A 16,716-nucleotide genomic window follows, 5' to 3' on the forward strand; every position below is an offset into this window, starting at 1 on the left:
AACAATTACAAGAAAAAAATCTGTGAGATAAAAAGAAAAAAAAAACTGAAAAAAAATACTGGTGGAAAAAAACCCAAAATAAAAAACAGAAAATTGGCAGAAATGGATACAAATCTGATAACAAATGTTTAAAAAAAAAAAAACAGAACCCAAAAATGTGACAATATGGACAAAAATATGTGGACATTGTCTTTTTACTTTTTTACTTGAGATTAATTAAGAATGACCATGAACACTGAAAACTGTATTTATTTAAAAAAAAACAAGCATTTTAACAGCTAAAAAGGAGATCAAATGGCAAGAATTCCAATTTGAACACTTCAAGCAGTGATGAACGAAAAACCCTCGCATCTCGTTTTTTACGACTTCAGCAGCAAAACGTCATTTTTAGCAACGACTGGGCTTCATTTCAGCCAATTCTCACATACAAGCCCTGGAATTCGCCCAAAATGGCACCACTTCCTTTTCGATCTCAATTTTCAATCTTTCATGCACCCAATTTTGTATGTGGTGAAACTAAGGTCAGTTTTTTTCCCTGACTAAGAAATGTCTGCGTCAAACTAAAACGGCCAACTTCCTGTTCAATGTTGGTCACGGGATGCAGAACGAACAAATAGAACTTTTTCCTTGGCGGGTAATAACGACATGAACCCTGGCTAGACGTTGGACTCCGACTCCAACGTGACCACCTCCGTTTCCTCCATTTCTTGACGTCGCCTGTAGTAACCTGTCGACAGCGGTGACGTTATTTGCACATTTGGATGACAGTAGAGAATGCAAAAATGGGACTTTGCATACGCGTGTTTACCTCTGTTCCTTCTTCGACTCAGGTGTTGTATCTTCTTCCTCTTGCTCACCCGGTCCAGGTGGATCTGGTAGGCCAAACCCACTGCCACCATGACACCCACCACGGCGCACAGCGCCGTGCTGAACACCCACAGGGCGTCGCTGGCCCGGCTCACCACGGGGCCATGCCACACCGCGTCTAAGCACAGACAAAGAGAAAAGGAGAATCCATTGCGGCCCTTAAACCAAGCTTTTGAAGGAATCGTATGCGAATATGGCCGCCATGTTGGATGTGGCAAAGTGTATTTAAGCTTTAAGTGGCGTCTCTTTCACATGTTAAATGTATATTCAGACTGCCTTCATGATAAAAATGCCAGCTGTGATATTTCAATATGTAAATAAATTGAAATTAGTAAAAAGTAGGGGTGTCAGGCAATTAAAATTTTGAATCAGAATTAATTGCATGACTTCAATAGTTAACTCGTGATTAATCGCAAATCTGCTCTAAATGTACAATAAAATATTTTTGTCTAAATTTCATAATCTTGTTAACATAAAACAGGGGGGGGGGGGAGTTAAACTAATAGAAATATGGCCAAATCTTTTAGTCATTGATACAGTAATTTCATAATAATTCATAAAAATTAGCTAAAATTAACTCATTCACTGCCAGTCATTATAGAAAATTTTTACATTTCCAATACTCACGTGATATTCCATTCAATAATTATATATAAACCGAATCTACCAAATAACAGAATAGACTCCCTACTTTTTGTCCCGTCCCGTTCTTTTATAATTGACAGCAGAAAAATGTAGGTTTGCCAAAATACAGCCATTTCTCCCATGGACTCTGAAACTGTGTTTATTTCCTATAAAATGGGGCAATGATGTCATCTACCGGTGGTTGGGCATCAGTAAAGTTGTTTCCAAGTTTGATATTTCCAGTGGAGCATGCTCAGATTCGCCCCCATTTAGCACCGCTCTAAAAAATACAATTGATAAGTATACTTGTCAAAGGCAGTGAATGAGTTAAATAGATGTTAAAAAAAAAAAAGTGTGATAGTGATTTTTTGTTGGTCAATTTTCTGCCACTAGATGGCACAATTGCATTACTTACTTACTGCATTTTTCCTTTTCATATTAAGAGCTATCTAATCTTTAACATGAATTAATTTGTGAAATTCTGCTCATTTTTAAAATTGTAAAATACAACTTGACCCCAGTCTCCACAAATATAATTATGCATTATTATTAAATTTACTACGGCGACTGGAATTCCCCTAGTACAGGCCTTCCAAGTAAGGTTTAAAAAAAATGTATATATAGTGGCGTTAAAGGAACTTCGAATGAACTCAAGATTAACACACCCATTTTGACACCCCTAGTAAAACCTAAAAACTACCACAAGCCCCCCCAAGTGACATCACAGCCCCCCCTTACCCCCTTCAGTGACATCCCACATACGTGTGGTGGAGGTGAGCGTCTGGTTGGTGACCGTGTTGTGAATGACGCAGGACACGTTGGCGTCCGTCATGTTGACGGTCAGGTAGCTGGTGACGTCGTAGAGGCGCGAGTCCGGCCGGCGCTCCACCTGGGTCTGTACCGAGCCCTCTGGGGTCTCCTGGGCCCCGCCGTCAATCAGCCAATAGACGAGCGGCTCGGGGAAGCCGCCGCCCGAGTCGCACTGGAAGATGCTGTGGATATCCTGCTCGGCCACCTCCCACTGCAGCTCGGGGGCGCTGAACGGCGCTAACAAAACACAGGAAATAAATCAGACCACGGCAACTTGTATGACAGTTAAATAAAACCACACAGCAGCAAGTTGAACTTACCAGCGACCCTGACGCACAGCGTGCAGGCCTCCAGGTTGCGGTTTCCCAGAGAGGTGACGACAACGCTATAGGACGCGTTGTCCTCCTGTGGCTCCACAGCCGGCAGCCTCAAGGTGAAGTTGCCGGTGCGGAGAGCATCGTCGTCGTCATCTTCGCTTTGTACTACCTTGTCCTCGTTCCTCCTCCACTCCACAGAAACGTTGGCCAAGGCGAGGGCGCCCGGGTAAAAGCAGGAAAGCCGCAGCGGCTGGCCCACGATGCCCAGCACGCACTCCTCGTCTGGGGAGAGCGTTACAGATGTTTCATATTGTTTCGAAATGCACCAGAGAAAAAGTTACAATGATTAGCCAGTCCCTGAAAGATCATGTTAACTATAAGTTTACCAGTTGAAATGGGAATTACGCTTAATATTCCGTCTCAATTTTTGTCTTATCCACTGTGTATAATTAGCACAGCAACTGTTAGCATTCCAAAAAGTACCTGACCACAGGGCACAATGGAAAACATTTATCACCGCCTAAGTGGTTTCTGTTCTCAGCTTGCTAGGTGTCTTACTACAATTTATGTTAGCATAAAAACAATTAGCATTAGGTAATCTTTTTTTAAAATTATTCCTTCACACAATGTTGCTGTGTTAGCAACACTATGTTACTAAATGTTAGCATAACAACTATTAGCATGTTAGCATTACCGCCACATTAGAGGCCAACAAATTGTTTTGTTATGCTGCTTTTTTTTTTAAGTGTCTGAATAGAAAAACATCCCAAGCTCAACTATGTCAACATGGCGGACGAACAATGTGATTGAAAACTATTCATTTCTGTACCCAGGATGAGGATGCGAGTTGATATGTTAGCGTAATAACTCAATTTAGCAACAGTCCTTCAAAATTTGACCACTGTAAAAATAATTTACTTTTTTTTTTGTTGAAGTCAGAGTAATTAGGCAAGCTCAAAACTTCACAAATGCGGGTTTTGGCCCATTTCAAATTTTGGCGAAAAATGTCTTTTCGACTGACACGTCAGTCAATTTCGGAGTGGACCTTAAAGTAAATGGATTTTTAAAAAAAATTTTTTTTTAAGTAAATAAGCCATTTAGCCTGTTTTCTTAATCTGCTCTCACATTTGACTGTGGTTTATTTCTTGCTGTTGAACTTTATTTCAACTATTATTTTAGCATACCAGATGTCTGGTTAAAATTTATGATTAGAGTAGATTGTTAGAGTATAATAAATGAGTACAAATGAAAGTGAAAACGTTAAGGTTAAGGTTAGGAAAGTGAGCTTTATTTATAGATTGATGTGTATCACATAATGAAAAGTACAGCATTCAAAAGTATTTTGATGCTTTTTTGGGGATTTTTTTTTCTCCATCTTTTTTAGGATCACAACATAACAAATATCGGAATAAGTATTTCAGAATAGTTGTCGTTGCACACTCGTTCCAATTCTGACTAACCCAGTGTGTACTTGTTGGTCATCAGTGACGTCAATAAAATTGGACTTGTTAATTCTTTCTTACCCCAAGTTCTGCAGCAGGTGAAGAAGAAGCCGAGTAGCAGTCCTGTGCTCCACAGTGGTCCGCGCATCGCCTCTTCGGCAACCCTGCCCAATTGAACACTGATGTCCTCCCTTCTATGAAAGCTCTTTTGACGCTTTAGTCATCTAACTCCGCATCATTTGTTCACCCCGAAGGAATGTCGGCGTCATGTCGCGTCTTGTTGTGCCCCAAAAAAGCTCCTGTCGCGCCTTTTTACGGTGGCGACACGACGATTAAAAGTATGGAAACAAGCGAAAGGAAGATGACAACTTGAAAGATTCGCTTTCACGATCTGCTTAATATCTGTATCACTTTTACGAGGAGGAGCCTTTGAGATATTGTTCGGTCCAACCTGTTGAGCTTCCTTAACCTTTTTAAGCACACGCCCACAAAACCTTGGAGGCGGCCGGTGCACGTGAATCACTTGACTCATAAAATCTGACCAATTAAGGGATAAAATGTGCAATTTGATACCGGGGAATTTGTTAAATATTACATGTATTAATTACATATTAAAAATACAGTAAATATATACTCATATAACTACTGCTGAGTCGAGACATATCCTACAAAACACTTTTGAGTGTATGAGTGAAATTGAACCGAGTTTTTTTTTTTTTTTTTTTCAACGTAATGACGCCATTTACCTTTAGAGGGCAATCTTGACACATGATGTTGCAAGAGAAACCAAAATTAAAAAAAAAAAAATAGATGAATATTATTTAAATTAAATAGTAATTCAAGAGGTATGTTAATTATTTTGGGTATATATTTTGAGTTGTTATTGTTTTATAAATAATAGTCTACTTTTAGTTATATATTTATTTATTTACTTTTTTTAAGTGGCGTACCGTGACAACCGCAAAACAAATCAAAACAAAGCATTTTTTTCGGCTTTGTGGCACTGTATTCGGGATTACAGAGAGTAAAATACCACTCGAGTAGTTGTAACGACTTGGTAAATTACTAAAATCAACACTGTAAAGGGGAAATTGAACAGCGCTATCATCCCACCATATGAAAAACGAAGAGAATTGAGATAATTTATAAATACACCTTTTATTAAATAATAGATTTATAGTAATTATTCCCAGCTAGTTTGTGGTGACGTTGTTGGCTCATGTCTTCGTTTAAATTATTATTATTTTTTAACAACATGAACAGGAAGTGGCGTCAGGGCGGAAGCAAATGCCAAGCGTTATAATTTTAAAGTGCCGTATGATTTGTTTCATTGAATAATAAATTCATATTCATTTTTCTGTGCGAGTGGACGCTGGTTTCGCTGGCTTGCTGGTACAAAAGTATCTTTACAAAATGTAAATAAAACGAACCAATGAAGGAAGTGACGTAATGAAATCAATACGGCAAGGGTGAATTGAGAATTATTTTTCCCACCATTTGATTTTTCAGGCACTAATGCCACACACACATGAATAAAATTCCACAGAATTTCGTGGAAAAATAGATAAATTTCGAGGCCAGAAGGAATTTAAAACTAAATTACTTTATCTTAAATCTACTATTTAATCATTAATTCGTGACTATGGACATATCGTAGCATTTACTCAATGGGAACTGTTGCCTGCAAGCCAATGTTTAGGGTACAACAACTTAAAGCCAGAAAGTCAATGCAATGGCTCAGCTGGAGCAGAACTTTAAATACAGCACATTACTACAGTAACGCCGATATGAAGTACAGTTTTGTGTTATGTAGTAGTCTGTCGAGAGCCTATATGTAGTATTAGGAAACTGTATATTACGATATTAGTTCACGTGACTTGATTGACAGTCCTTGAATAACATGGCGATCGTGAGGAGAATCCATGCGTGGTCGTCTCTCCTGCACCGAGCCTGCACACGCACCAGCCGGCCAGTCGCATCAGTGCCACCTGCATGGACGAGCTGCCTTCCACCGCACGGAGAAGCCCCTGTGCCGCGGTGCAGCAGAGCGTTTGCCCTCTCTCGGTGCACCTTGAGGCGGTCGGACGACTTCACCGAAGACAAAGGTGGAAAAAGTACTCACTCGCTGTACTTAAGTAGAAATACAGATTGTACTTAAATAGAAGTGCAGTTACGTATGTAAAAGTACTAATAAAAGTAGAAATAGTGATTCACCTTCTTTGCATAAAAAAAAGTACGCCTTTTGAAATGTATTTAAGTTGTTACATAAGTAAAAAGGATTCACCCTCCGCCCATATCTTAATTATATAGCATAAGCTTTTTGTACATGGCAGGTTTGACGCAACTGGAAGACGACAGTGACGAGGATGAAGACTTGATGGAGGAGCAGGAGGTGGATGACCTGTTCCAGGAGCTGCAGCCCACCACGACCCTTGCAGGGGGCCCCCACCGGGTCTTTGTGGTCCACCCTGATGTCAAGTGGGGAATCAGGAAGCAACGCCTGACCACAGGTAACTCGGACAGTCAGTCATGTAATCAGTTTTATCCGCGGCAGTCACGCAACTTCCCTTCGCAGCCGAGCTGATGATGGCTGAGGCGGTGGCGCTGGTCAACACGCTGGACGAGTGGACGGTTGTGGACAGACTCATCTTGTCCACCAAGACCCCCGAGAAAAAGAAGATCTTCGGCAAAGGAAACTTTCAGATGCTCACGGGTACTTTAGCTTAATTACTGTATTTAGGGGGAACATTTCCAGGAAGTTAGCCAAAAATTTAGGTGGTCGCCATTTGTGACAACGTTTTCTTTTTCCCCATGCAGAGAGGATCAGACGGACGGCGGGCATCACCGCCGTTTTTGTCAACGTAGAGCGACTGTCGCCAGCATCAGAGGTGATGTCATCGTTTGCGGGATATCTCTATTTACGTCAGACTTTTTGGTGGGGTCCTTATTGGGGAGAGATTTTTACTCTATTACTCAGCTGAATTGTATTTACATATCATAAAGTAAAACAAAACATTTTGTTGTAAAGTTAACACATTCACTGCCATTGACGGTTATAGACGTCAAAGTTCCATTTTATATAGGCTGGTAGTGAATGAGTTAAATACTAAAAGACAAATTATTTTTAGCAGTCAAATGTGTTTATAGTTCATGCCTTTATTCTTGTGTTTGGGAGCAAACATTAAGTTATGTTATTCGTTACATATTTTTGTAATTAATCAGTTATCAAAATTTTATTAGATTTAAAAAAAATAATAATATTGGTCAGACCCTAATTTGTGCATATACAAATTTTCATTTTCATTTTATCAAATGAGATCAAGTAGTTAAATTATTATTCTAAGTAATAAACATTGTACAAAATATTGTTATATAACATTTAATAATTTCAATTTTATAAAATAGTTTGTTAGTTTAATTATTGTAAATAAAGTAAAAATGGTAAAATCAACATTTATTGTATTGAATAATTGGCTTATTATTGTAATAAAATGGACATTTACTAAATGTATTTTTATTAACTAAATGTTTAGTGTAATTGTTTCGAATAAAACACAAAGCAATATTTTTTAAACCAAAATAAAATGATACATTTTACTCTTCAAAAATACAAAAATCTTTGTACTTTATTACTGTGCCTGCGCCACCCCATGGGAAAAAAATAAAAATAAATAAATAAATAAATAAATCCAAAAAACTCATTTCATCAGTACAACTTGCTTGAGGACGAGTGCGCCAAATGCGTTTGTTGTCCTGCAGAGGGAGCTAGAGGAGGCGTGGGGAGTAAAGGTGTTGGACCGTTACTCGCTGGTGCTGCACATCTTCCGTTGCAACGCCAAAACCAAAGAGGCCAAGTTGCAGATCTCGCTGGCCGAAATCCCTCTACTAAGGTACCACCACACCTGGGGAAAAAACAAACAAACAAAAAAACAACCCATCAAATGAAAGAAGTGATCAACGCTATGATTATTATAATGACAAGAAATGCAATATATAGAATAATAATGTTGTTCAAATGGTGTTAAAGTTGAACTTTTTCCTGGCAGGTCGCGTCTGAAAAATGAATTCCTCAACTTGGACCAGCAGGGCGGAGGCACCCGATACATCGGCGGCTCGGGTAACCGGCATCACAAAGTACCCTGATAGAGACCAACCTAGCTTAAATGTTGCAGTGATAATTTCGTCGGCGAAAAATTTTCGTCATAATTATCATCACGAAAATGTTTTTTTTTCTCAGACAAAAAAATTAAACGAAAACTCAAATAGAAGCAGGGCTGGACTGGCCCATCTGGCGTAGAGGGCAGATGCCCGGTGGGCTGGTGTCGTTTGGGGCCGATGTGGTGCGATTCAATTATTTTCCTCAGCCAATTAATCTATTTACAATATCAATAGCCAAGGGTGGTTAGGAATCGGGCTGGGCCAGCTTATGTTAAGTCAAAATTATATCACTAAAACTAAATAACAAATGATTGTCAAAATTAACATTGGAATGTTGGGCCAGAGTCGCATGACTTAACATAAGTATATTAATCATCCAGTGTATGAAAAATGAAAACTCCCACCTGCCCCTCGTTGATCTCGGTGGTCCATCGCACGGCAGGCGAGACGCAGCTGGAGGTCCGGCAGAGGCTGCTGAGGGACCGCGAGTTGAAGATCCGCGCGGCGCTGGGAAAGCTGAGCAGGAAGCGGCGAATGCTTCGAACCCGCCGGAGCAAGGACAAGGACTTCCCGCTCGTCTCCGTGCTGGGATACACAAACTGCGGTGAGGCGAGGACCAAAGTGAAACCCTCGACTGAATTTGAAACCCACCTTTGAAAACCCCTGCCGGCATTTTTGCAAATCCGCCAGGCAAGACGACGCTGATCAAAGCGCTAACGGGCGACGCGGGGCTACACCCGCAGGATCGCCTTTTCGCCACGCTGGACGTGACGGTGCACGCGGGCCAGCTGCCCGGCCGCGTGGCCGTCCTCTACGTGGACACCATCGGCTTCCTGTCGCAGCTGCCGCACCAGCTCATCGACTCGTTCGCCGCCACGCTGGACGACATCAAGCACTCGGTACGCAATTGGCGAGAAAATGTAGCGATTTTGGACATGTTCAAATGTTAAAGAAATTCTTTATTTATTTAGCCATTTTTGGCGGTCAAACATTAATATTTTGCCTGTAATAAATATGATATTTTCATTATTTTTCATGTAGAATTAGTACCTTTAAAAACACATTTTGCAACTTGCTGTCGACTGAAAATGACATCATAAGGGCTCAGGTAACCAATCATAGCTCAGCTTGTGAATGTCACATGACCAAGCCTAGAGAACAGGTGTTGTCGACTGAAAATGACATCACAAGGACTCAAACCAACCAATCACAGCTCAGCTTGTGAATGTCACATGACCAAGCCTAGAAAACAGGTGTTGTCGACTGAAAATGACATCACAAGGACTCAAACCAACCAATCACAGCTTAGCTTGTGAATGTCACATGACCAAACGTAGAAAACAGGTGCTGTCGACTGATAATGACATCATAAGGGCTCAGGTAACCAATCACAGCTCAGCTTGTGAATGTCACATGACCAAGCCTAGAGAACAGGTGTTGTCGACTGAAAATGACATCACAAGGACTCAAACCAACCAATCACAGCTCAGCTTGTGAATGTCACATGACCAAACGTAGAAAACAGGTGCTGTCAACTGAAAATGACATCACAAGGACTCAAGTAACCAATCACAGCTCAGCTTGTGAATGTCACATGACCAAACTTAGAAAACAGCTGAGCTGTGATTGGTTACCTGAGCCCTTGTGATGTCATTCTCAGTCGACAGCAAGTTGCAAAATGTGTTTTTAAAGGTACTATTTGTACGTGAAAAATAATGAAAGTATCAAGTTAATTATAGACAAAATATTAACTTTTTATTGATTTAATGGGCTAAATAAGTGATGTATCCCTTTAAGAAAATTGAGGAATTAAAAAAATAGAATTTCCACAATTTTAAGGAGTATATCATATATATATACGTGTAAAGAAGTTGCGGTTTTGTCAGGACGTGTTGCTTCACGTGCGCGACGTGAGCCATCCGGAAAACATCAACCAGAAGGCCAACGTGTTGAACGTCTTGAGGAACCTTCAAGTGCCCGACGCACTCATGAGCTCCATGATTGAAGTCCACAACAAGATCGACCTCGTCGACAAGTCAGTCACTTTTGCTTTGGCTTTTTTTTTTTTTCTTTTGTCAATGCCTGGCGACGACAGAGGACCAAAACTGCCAAAATTAAAAATAAATGAATGAATAAAAGTGAAAATAAAAACGGATATAATAATATATTCAAAAATTAGATACAAAAAATAAATATAAATAAAACCAACAAAATATATATACATATCCATATGTAGATGACCATGTTTCTTAAAAAAAAAAAAAAAAAAAAAAAAAAAAAACGGCGTTTTTTTAAAACAGCCATGTATTGTTAAGGTGTTTTGTTTTTTTGTTTTTTTTAAACGGCCATATGTATAGTAAGATGTTTTTTTTGTTTTTTTTAATGACGTGTTCAGTAAGGCTTTCAAAAAAAAAGGCCATGTATATAAGGCATTTAAAAAAAACAAAAAAAACGACCATGTATACTAAAGCGTTTTTAAAAAGATGACCATATAAGGCGTCTTAAAAAAAAAAAGGCGTTTTTTTTTAAAACAACCATGTATAGTAAGACTTTTTTTTCTTTTCTTTTTTTTTGCACCTTGTATATAGTAAGATGTTTTTTTAAACGGCTGTGTTTAGTAAGGCTTAAAAAAAAAAGACCATATATATAATATGGCATTAAAAAAAATAACCATGTATAGTAAGGCATCTTAAAAAAAAAAGACCATGTATATAGTAAGGCTGATTTATTTATTTGTAAATGACCATGCATACTAAACAATGTAAATTAAAACGGCGATTTATAGTAAAGCTTTTATTTGCGTTTTTTTTGTTTTTTTTGTTTTTTTAAACGACCATGTATAGCAATGCTTTTTACTACCATGCGATTAGTCATTTTATTTTCCTGTTTTCTGACTCACTTAGAAGGATTCTTGCCAAAGGTAAACTAAAACAAAAAGAGTCACTTGAATGACTGATTGTTTATTGAAGATGCAGATGTGCAATTTTAAAACGATGTACATTGTATACTATGAATGGTCGCCGGGGCCACCCAATCCCTTTCTTGCTTGGGGCCCCCGGGGAATGTTGCTACGCTCAAACATCCCGTCATGTTTTCCAGCTACGAATCGCCGGAAACCGACGCCGTGGCCGTCTCCGCCCTGGACGGGCGCGGCCTGGAGGCGCTGAGGGCGGCGGTGGAGCAGCGCGTGCTGGCCGCGACGGGCAAACGCGTCGTCAAACTGAAGGTGGACCTCGGCACGCCGCAGCTCAGGTGAGGTGTTCGTACTCGGCCCGCCGACGTCACGTGACTAAAAATGTTCCGGTGGTCAGCTGGCTGTACAGGGAGGCCGCCGTGCAGGACGTCAGCGTGGACGGCGACGAGGGCTCGGCCGTCGTCCAGGTGGTCATCGGCGCCGCCGCCTACGGTCGCTACAGGAAGTTGTTTGGCTAACGGCTAGCCATGTGAATTGTAGCTTTGGCTGATTGTATGTACAAAAATCAAATGTTGTAAACAACATGGTTACTTTATTTCAGTGTTGAGATTCTCTCATTTTTACAATCAAGTAAAATGTGCAATAAATATATGATGCATCAAAGGTATGAGTTCATTCTAGAGTAGTGCTTATCAATTATTTTTGTTGCACCGCCCCCCGAGGAAAAAAATATTTCACGCCCCATCCTTAGTCCCCGCCACGACTGTAAATAGCATCATTTGTTTGTAAAACTGGACAAAAAAAGTATGAGAAGTAAAAATTTTAATCGCCTGACGCCCCTAATATATATATATATATATATATATATATAGTAATAGCAATTATTTTTTCACAGTTATTTCTTTTATTTTCATAATTATATTTTACATTGAACAACTAAAATGTGTAATAAAAAACATTCTACATGATTGGCTCTAAAAAAAAAATAATAATAAAAAAAAGAATTTAATGGATCATATTGTTGTGTGACTTGATAAAAAAAAAAAATGGATGGACAGAAATCTTGCTGAGTTTTTCCTAATATTGTGACCACCAGCTCTGAGTATGATCCAGTGCGCAATAATAAAAATATTGTTCAACGGACAGACTTGGTTGGCCGCTGTCAGTGTCCCACGGGCAACCGCGCTAGCATCCGTTTTCCGCGCGGCCCTTTTTGTCCGTCAGCAATTTCCGGTTGAGTCCCACCACGAGGGGGCAGAGGGGCAGCGGGCCCACGAAGTCCCCCGCGATGATGTTGAGGCTGTGAGGGTCCGAGCCGGGGGTCTGCTGCTTCACCCACTCGCTCAGGCTCTGCCACTGGTCCCAGGTCAGCGTGCGCAGGGACGCCTTGGGGTTGCTGATGATGTACTTCCTGTACGCCGTCAGGTTCAGGCCCGTCACGAAGAAACCCTCTGCATGGACAAACGGCATTTATCATACGGCATTTATTGTCATATGTTAGCGAATAGCGATAAACCCAAAATGATGACACCATTAATAACGGTAGTAAACTATAGTTCCACACAGACTATTAATATTATTGCAGTTGCACGCACCACTCAGTCGAAATCATGCTAAGCCCCACCTTTTAAAACCATACACACTTAAAGTCACAGATACTAGAGTAGAATTGGATGGCGACCCGCTTGACACTTTTTGTATTACATTTTATGCGACAAAATCTAAGAGTCCATTTCCTGAGGTCAGCCTTGTTCACAAGTGTCCACATTTTTTTGGTACTCGGTGATGGACCTCAACCAAAACAGACACAATGCTGCAATCGACTGGCCAAGTTAGTTTTTTTTTTTTTCCCCTCTCAAGATCAGAGTTAGCCAAAAAACATTTCTCTGCTCATTCCGGAAAAAAAGAAAAGAAAAAAAGTTTGGATTCCCGTTGACGACAACTGCCGTTGATGGCATTCAAAGAGTTAATAATGATTTTTTTTTTTTTTTTATCCAATTACTCTATTTGCGGGATAATTGGTAGAAAACTTGATTTTTTTTTCCCAGGGCCGATACCGACCGATTATCAGTAGTAAGAGGAAGCCGATAACTGATATTTAGAGCCGATATTCATTTTCAGTAAAAAAGGCATAAAATATTGGCGTCAAATTTTTCATTTTATATTTAATTCAATTCCAACTCTGAACTTTGTTCTTTGAATAACTTTTTAGATTTCCAAAATCTATCTATCTATCTATCCATCCATCCATGTTTTAAAATTCTGAAAAAAAAGGGAGATCTCAAGGTCATCAACATGTCTGAAAATGTTAACTCATTCAAACCCAAAAACGTGTAAATACGTTTTTTAACACTTTGTCCTTCACTCCCATCAACGTATTTATACGTTTTTTTGTGTTTTATGCAAGAGCATACAGAAAGCTTTTATGCAGCTTCTGATATGAAGAGGTGGCTTAAAGCAATGGTAGTTATTACAACAAAAACGGCCAGCAGGTGGCAGCAGATTATAAGAGATCAGCCAGGACCATGTTACAATAAGCTTTTTGTAAATGTGAATGAATATTGAGAAAAATTAACTGTATTCTAATGCTAATTACTGCAAAATAGAAAAATATAACTAGATATATTATTTCCTAAATCATTAATCTTTGATAGGTTCAATGTTTTTACAGCAATAAAACACAATATTCTGTGGGCCTTGTAAAATCAGTCAAAATCCAGTAAAAACAGCCCGGGTTGTTAAACTTTCACGTACAAACAAAAACAAAAGGTGAAGAGAGTTCCCAAGATCAGCAATCGTGGACTCACGTGGCCGTCCGAGCTGCTTGTTCCACTCCAGGAAGTTGATGGCGGCGCAGGCCGTGCGCTGATTGGCCCACCAGTAGGGGATGCTGGGGAGCAGCTCGGCGTGTCGGGAAGCCACGTCGGCGTCGTAGGAGAGCAGAACCTGACGACCCGACGCCCACAGACGTCGCAGCGACCAGTCCGCTTCCTGGGACGTCATCCAAAGCATACCACATCACGTGAAACCCTACTTTGAAGCCCTAATAGTAATTTGAAACCCGACTTTGAAAAGCAAATGGCTGGAAATGTCTCACCTGGCGCAGACAGAGCTTGGCGCCAAAGATCTTCTTGAGGTTGCATATGAAGAAGTGATGCAGCGCGTCACTGAGGCCCTCGAAGTGCCTGCAGGCCAAGATGACGACCTCCTTGGGGTGACTCTCCAGCCAGGAGGCCACCGACCACAGAGTGTCCTGATTGGTTGACAGCAACGGCCGCATGTCATCTCATTGGTCGCCGCGCAGCTGAACTTTGTGCAACGTCAACTCACCAAGACGGTGACGTGCGTGTATAAGATGTGCGTGAAGTACAAGTCGGACGTCTGGTCGCAGGGTTTGTGCGCCACGCGCAGGTCGAAGTATCGAATGCCCATCGACAGCTGGTCTTCGATGCAGCGGTCCTGATCGCAGTACAATTAAAAAATGATGACCTGATACAATGAGAATCTTGCGTTTATGATCCCCAAAAGTCGGTTACCTGCGTGGTGGCCCATTTGAAGATGGTGGGCCTGGTCAGGCAGCAGCAAAGTCCATCAAGGACCCTGAACAGGTCCGACTCGGACCTCACCAGGGGCGAGGAGACGTCCAGGCAGTAGCTCATGGTGTCGTGACTTCCTGGAAGACGCACGCAAACACACACTGAACAGCTAAAACTGGTTTACTGTAGATACACTATAAAAGGAATTTTTACAGATCACACTCAGCGTGACTCTTACACCCTTGACAAAATCGTAAAAAAAGACTTGAAAACCAAATGGGCACTATTAAATCACATAATTAGCTCTATAATTATGTATTATAATTGTGTGTATAATTGTTGTAATTGTAGTTTGTACAACACAATTTTGGGTATCTTCTTTTACTACGAGTCAAAATATTACAGAATGCTCACACAGGGTTATTCACATTGTTATATCACTTGATAAATACTTTTTTTTTTTTTTTATACTGATCTTATTTCAGGATAACAGATGACTGGCTGTCCTATTTGTTGTCATTGATAAAACAGGGAGATTTGGAATTAAAGGGACCGTACCGGGTATGGCCAAGTGTGTCAGCGGCATGTCCAACAGCTCCTCCGGCAAATTCGACATCCAGTCCTCGCACCAGTGCTCCATGTCGGGGGTCTCCTCAAAGCGGCTGAACACGGAACGCGTCGGCGTGGACGGCTTCGAGCTCATTCCAAGCTCGAGCAATCGCTCGCCTTCGAGCATTTCATCCTGCGTCTTTAAGAGATCGAGGTTAAAGGGTAAACAGGAAGTTGTTGTACAGGTTTGGGACTTCCCGAGGGGAAAAAAAAAAAAAACATAAGGCGGCTTGTCGTTGATGGGAGAAAACTGGTCTGGTTACAGCGACATCGTCATCCCCACTAAATATCAAGCCCTTAGCTCCGGGTTAGTCTCACAAATTAAGCTCCTGCGTCTGATAAGGATATCTATGCTACTGTCAGTATTACTACCTGGTAAGGCTGCGCTTGCGCACATAATACAACAGAGATGAACAACAAGGAATAAGATGACTCACTCATGGTGAGCTTGCGACGGTGCTTCGTAACATAAACGGGGAAACTAAATTGAGCCAAGTGATGCACTTTGGAGTACGGCATTGCTCGCCCCAGCTCGTTCAACAAAGCCTTTTATATTTTTACATCAGCACTTATGACGTGGCTATCTAGAAAGCCTCTCCTTCCCCCCAATGACATATTTCTTTCCTTTTGTCTAGCCACTTTAGAGTGACTTGACAGCCAGTGTGTGGACAGGAGCTTTGATATTATTTTTTTTTTCTTTTTTTTGTCAATTTAGAAAACATTTACATTTTACAGGGACTTAAAAATATCAAATAGCACTGTAATTTGTTGAAAAATGCCCGCACGCTACTGTTTTTACTTGTTATTCAGTGTGTATGTAATTAGCATTGTTTACCGTGCTTCCTCACGTCATTCTGTTTCACATTAAGGTAGTAGTACTACTGTATTTAAAAAGTAAAGTAGTGCACCAATGACTAATATCAACTAACAAAAGCAAATTATGGCATTAGGGTAGTCCATGACTATCACATTTCCCATGCATTAAAAATCGTGCCTTACTAACATCAATGAAACAAATATAGGGGGTAATGGAGTCAAATGACATGGGAGGGAAAATGACTAATAATATTAATGATTAATTCTGGACATTTTCACGTGCGTACTCACTTTTGTTACTTTTATTTTGAGGGGCTGTGTGTTAAAATGTTAGTTATACAAACTGTACAGACTCCATTATGCAATTTGTCTTTTTTTTCCAGTGTTGTCCCATGAGAAAATAGAACTAAATATTTCCAAAAGTATGACGGTGTACTCACTTTTGTGACATGATGCAACATATGGCATGTCAACCAAGTACGAGAAATTATTCCTCCGTGTCATTGAACCCTTTTGAGTGGGAATTCAAATTTGACTACAGTACAGCGAACCCCACATATTTGCGGTTTGGCATTTGCAAATTGGCAAGATTGTTGTAAATGACACATACCCTTATGTCACAC

General features: G+C 40.5%; 3 protein-coding genes and 1 long non-coding RNA gene across 6 annotated transcripts; 1 reads left to right on the top strand and 3 right to left on the bottom strand.

Moving 5' to 3' along the window:
- Positions 1–231: 231 nt before the first annotated feature.
- LOC144027717 (ICOS ligand-like) lies at positions 232–4,572 on the bottom strand. Of its 2 annotated transcripts, none has more exons than XM_077535490.1 (5): positions 4,142–4,572; positions 2,622–2,900; positions 2,230–2,538; positions 809–985; positions 232–727 (listed from the first exon to the last, which is right to left on the bottom strand). In XM_077535490.1, exons 1-5 carry the CDS (start codon positions 4,206–4,208, stop codon positions 657–659), a joined length of 903 nt encoding a protein of 300 aa, XP_077391616.1. In that variant the 5' UTR covers positions 4,209–4,572; the 3' UTR covers positions 232–656. The 2 variants fall into 2 exon arrangements, with proteins under 2 accessions (XP_077391616.1, XP_077391617.1); XM_077535491.1 differs by having other exon boundaries at positions 2,254–2,538; positions 4,142–4,571.
- Positions 4,573–5,757: 1,185 nt separating this feature from the next.
- On the top strand, positions 5,758–11,795 carry gtpbp6 (GTP binding protein 6 (putative)). The gene is made up of 11 exons (XM_077535106.1): positions 5,758–6,165; positions 6,394–6,570; positions 6,636–6,773; positions 6,878–6,948; positions 7,820–7,950; positions 8,107–8,177; positions 8,661–8,822; positions 8,909–9,117; positions 10,105–10,253; positions 11,318–11,470; positions 11,530–11,795. The coding sequence occupies exons 1-11, from the start codon at positions 5,961–5,963 to the stop codon at positions 11,648–11,650; spliced, it is 1,587 nt and encodes a 528-aa protein (XP_077391232.1). The 5' UTR covers positions 5,758–5,960; the 3' UTR covers positions 11,651–11,795.
- On the bottom strand, positions 7,530–9,293 carry LOC144027517 (uncharacterized). Its single transcript, XR_013285476.1, has 3 exons — positions 8,870–9,293; positions 8,623–8,803; positions 7,530–7,962 (listed from the first exon to the last, which is right to left on the bottom strand). It is a non-coding gene; the product is annotated as an uncharacterized LOC144027517 (long non-coding RNA).
- plcxd1.2 (phospholipase C, X domain containing 1, tandem duplicate 2) lies at positions 11,705–16,668 on the bottom strand. Of its 2 annotated transcripts, none has more exons than XM_077535108.1 (7): positions 16,534–16,668; positions 15,227–15,416; positions 14,669–14,805; positions 14,463–14,591; positions 14,230–14,385; positions 13,940–14,123; positions 11,705–12,583 (listed from the first exon to the last, which is right to left on the bottom strand). In XM_077535108.1, the coding sequence occupies exons 1-7, from the start codon at positions 16,552–16,554 to the stop codon at positions 12,318–12,320; spliced, it is 1,083 nt and encodes a 360-aa protein (XP_077391234.1). In that variant the 5' UTR covers positions 16,555–16,668; the 3' UTR covers positions 11,705–12,317. The 2 variants fall into 2 exon arrangements, with proteins under 2 accessions (XP_077391234.1, XP_077391235.1); XM_077535109.1 differs by lacking the exon at positions 16,534–16,668 and adding an exon at positions 15,715–15,840.
- Positions 16,669–16,716: the final 48 nt, after the last annotated feature.

This window comes from Festucalex cinctus, chromosome 10, assembly GCF_051991245.1.
Source record: "Festucalex cinctus isolate MCC-2025b chromosome 10, RoL_Fcin_1.0, whole genome shotgun sequence".
Lineage (NCBI taxonomy): Eukaryota > Metazoa > Chordata > Actinopteri > Syngnathiformes > Syngnathidae > Festucalex > Festucalex cinctus.

Coding starts and splice junctions, on each gene's coding strand:
- plcxd1.2 (XM_077535108.1), bottom strand. CDS start 16,554: ATGTTGCATCATGTCACAAAA. Junction 14,592..14,668: donor TCAAATGGGCCACCACGCAG/GTAACCGACTTT, acceptor TACTGCGATCAG/GACCGCTGCATCGAAGACCA. Junction 14,386..14,462: donor ACACGCACGTCACCGTCTTG/GTGAGTTGACGT, acceptor TCAACCAATCAG/GACACTCTGTGGTCGGTGGC.
- LOC144027717 (XM_077535490.1), bottom strand. CDS start 4,208: ATGCGCGGACCACTGTGGAGCACAGGACTGCTACTCGGCTTCTTCTTC. Junction 2,901..4,141: donor CACCTGCTGCAGAACTTGGG/GTAAGAAAGAAT, acceptor CGCTCTCCCCAG/ACGAGGAGTGCGTGCTGGGC. Junction 728..808: donor GAGTCGAAGAAGGAACAGAG/GTAAACACGCGT, acceptor CGCTGTCGACAG/GTTACTACAGGCGACGTCAA.
- gtpbp6 (XM_077535106.1), top strand. CDS start 5,961: ATGGCGATCGTGAGGAGAATCCATGCGTGGTCGTCTCTCCTGCACCGA. Junction 6,949..7,819: donor GACTGTCGCCAGCATCAGAG/GTGATGTCATCG, acceptor GTTGTCCTGCAG/AGGGAGCTAGAGGAGGCGTG. Junction 8,178..8,660: donor CCGATACATCGGCGGCTCGG/GTAACCGGCATC, acceptor ATCGCACGGCAG/GCGAGACGCAGCTGGAGGTC.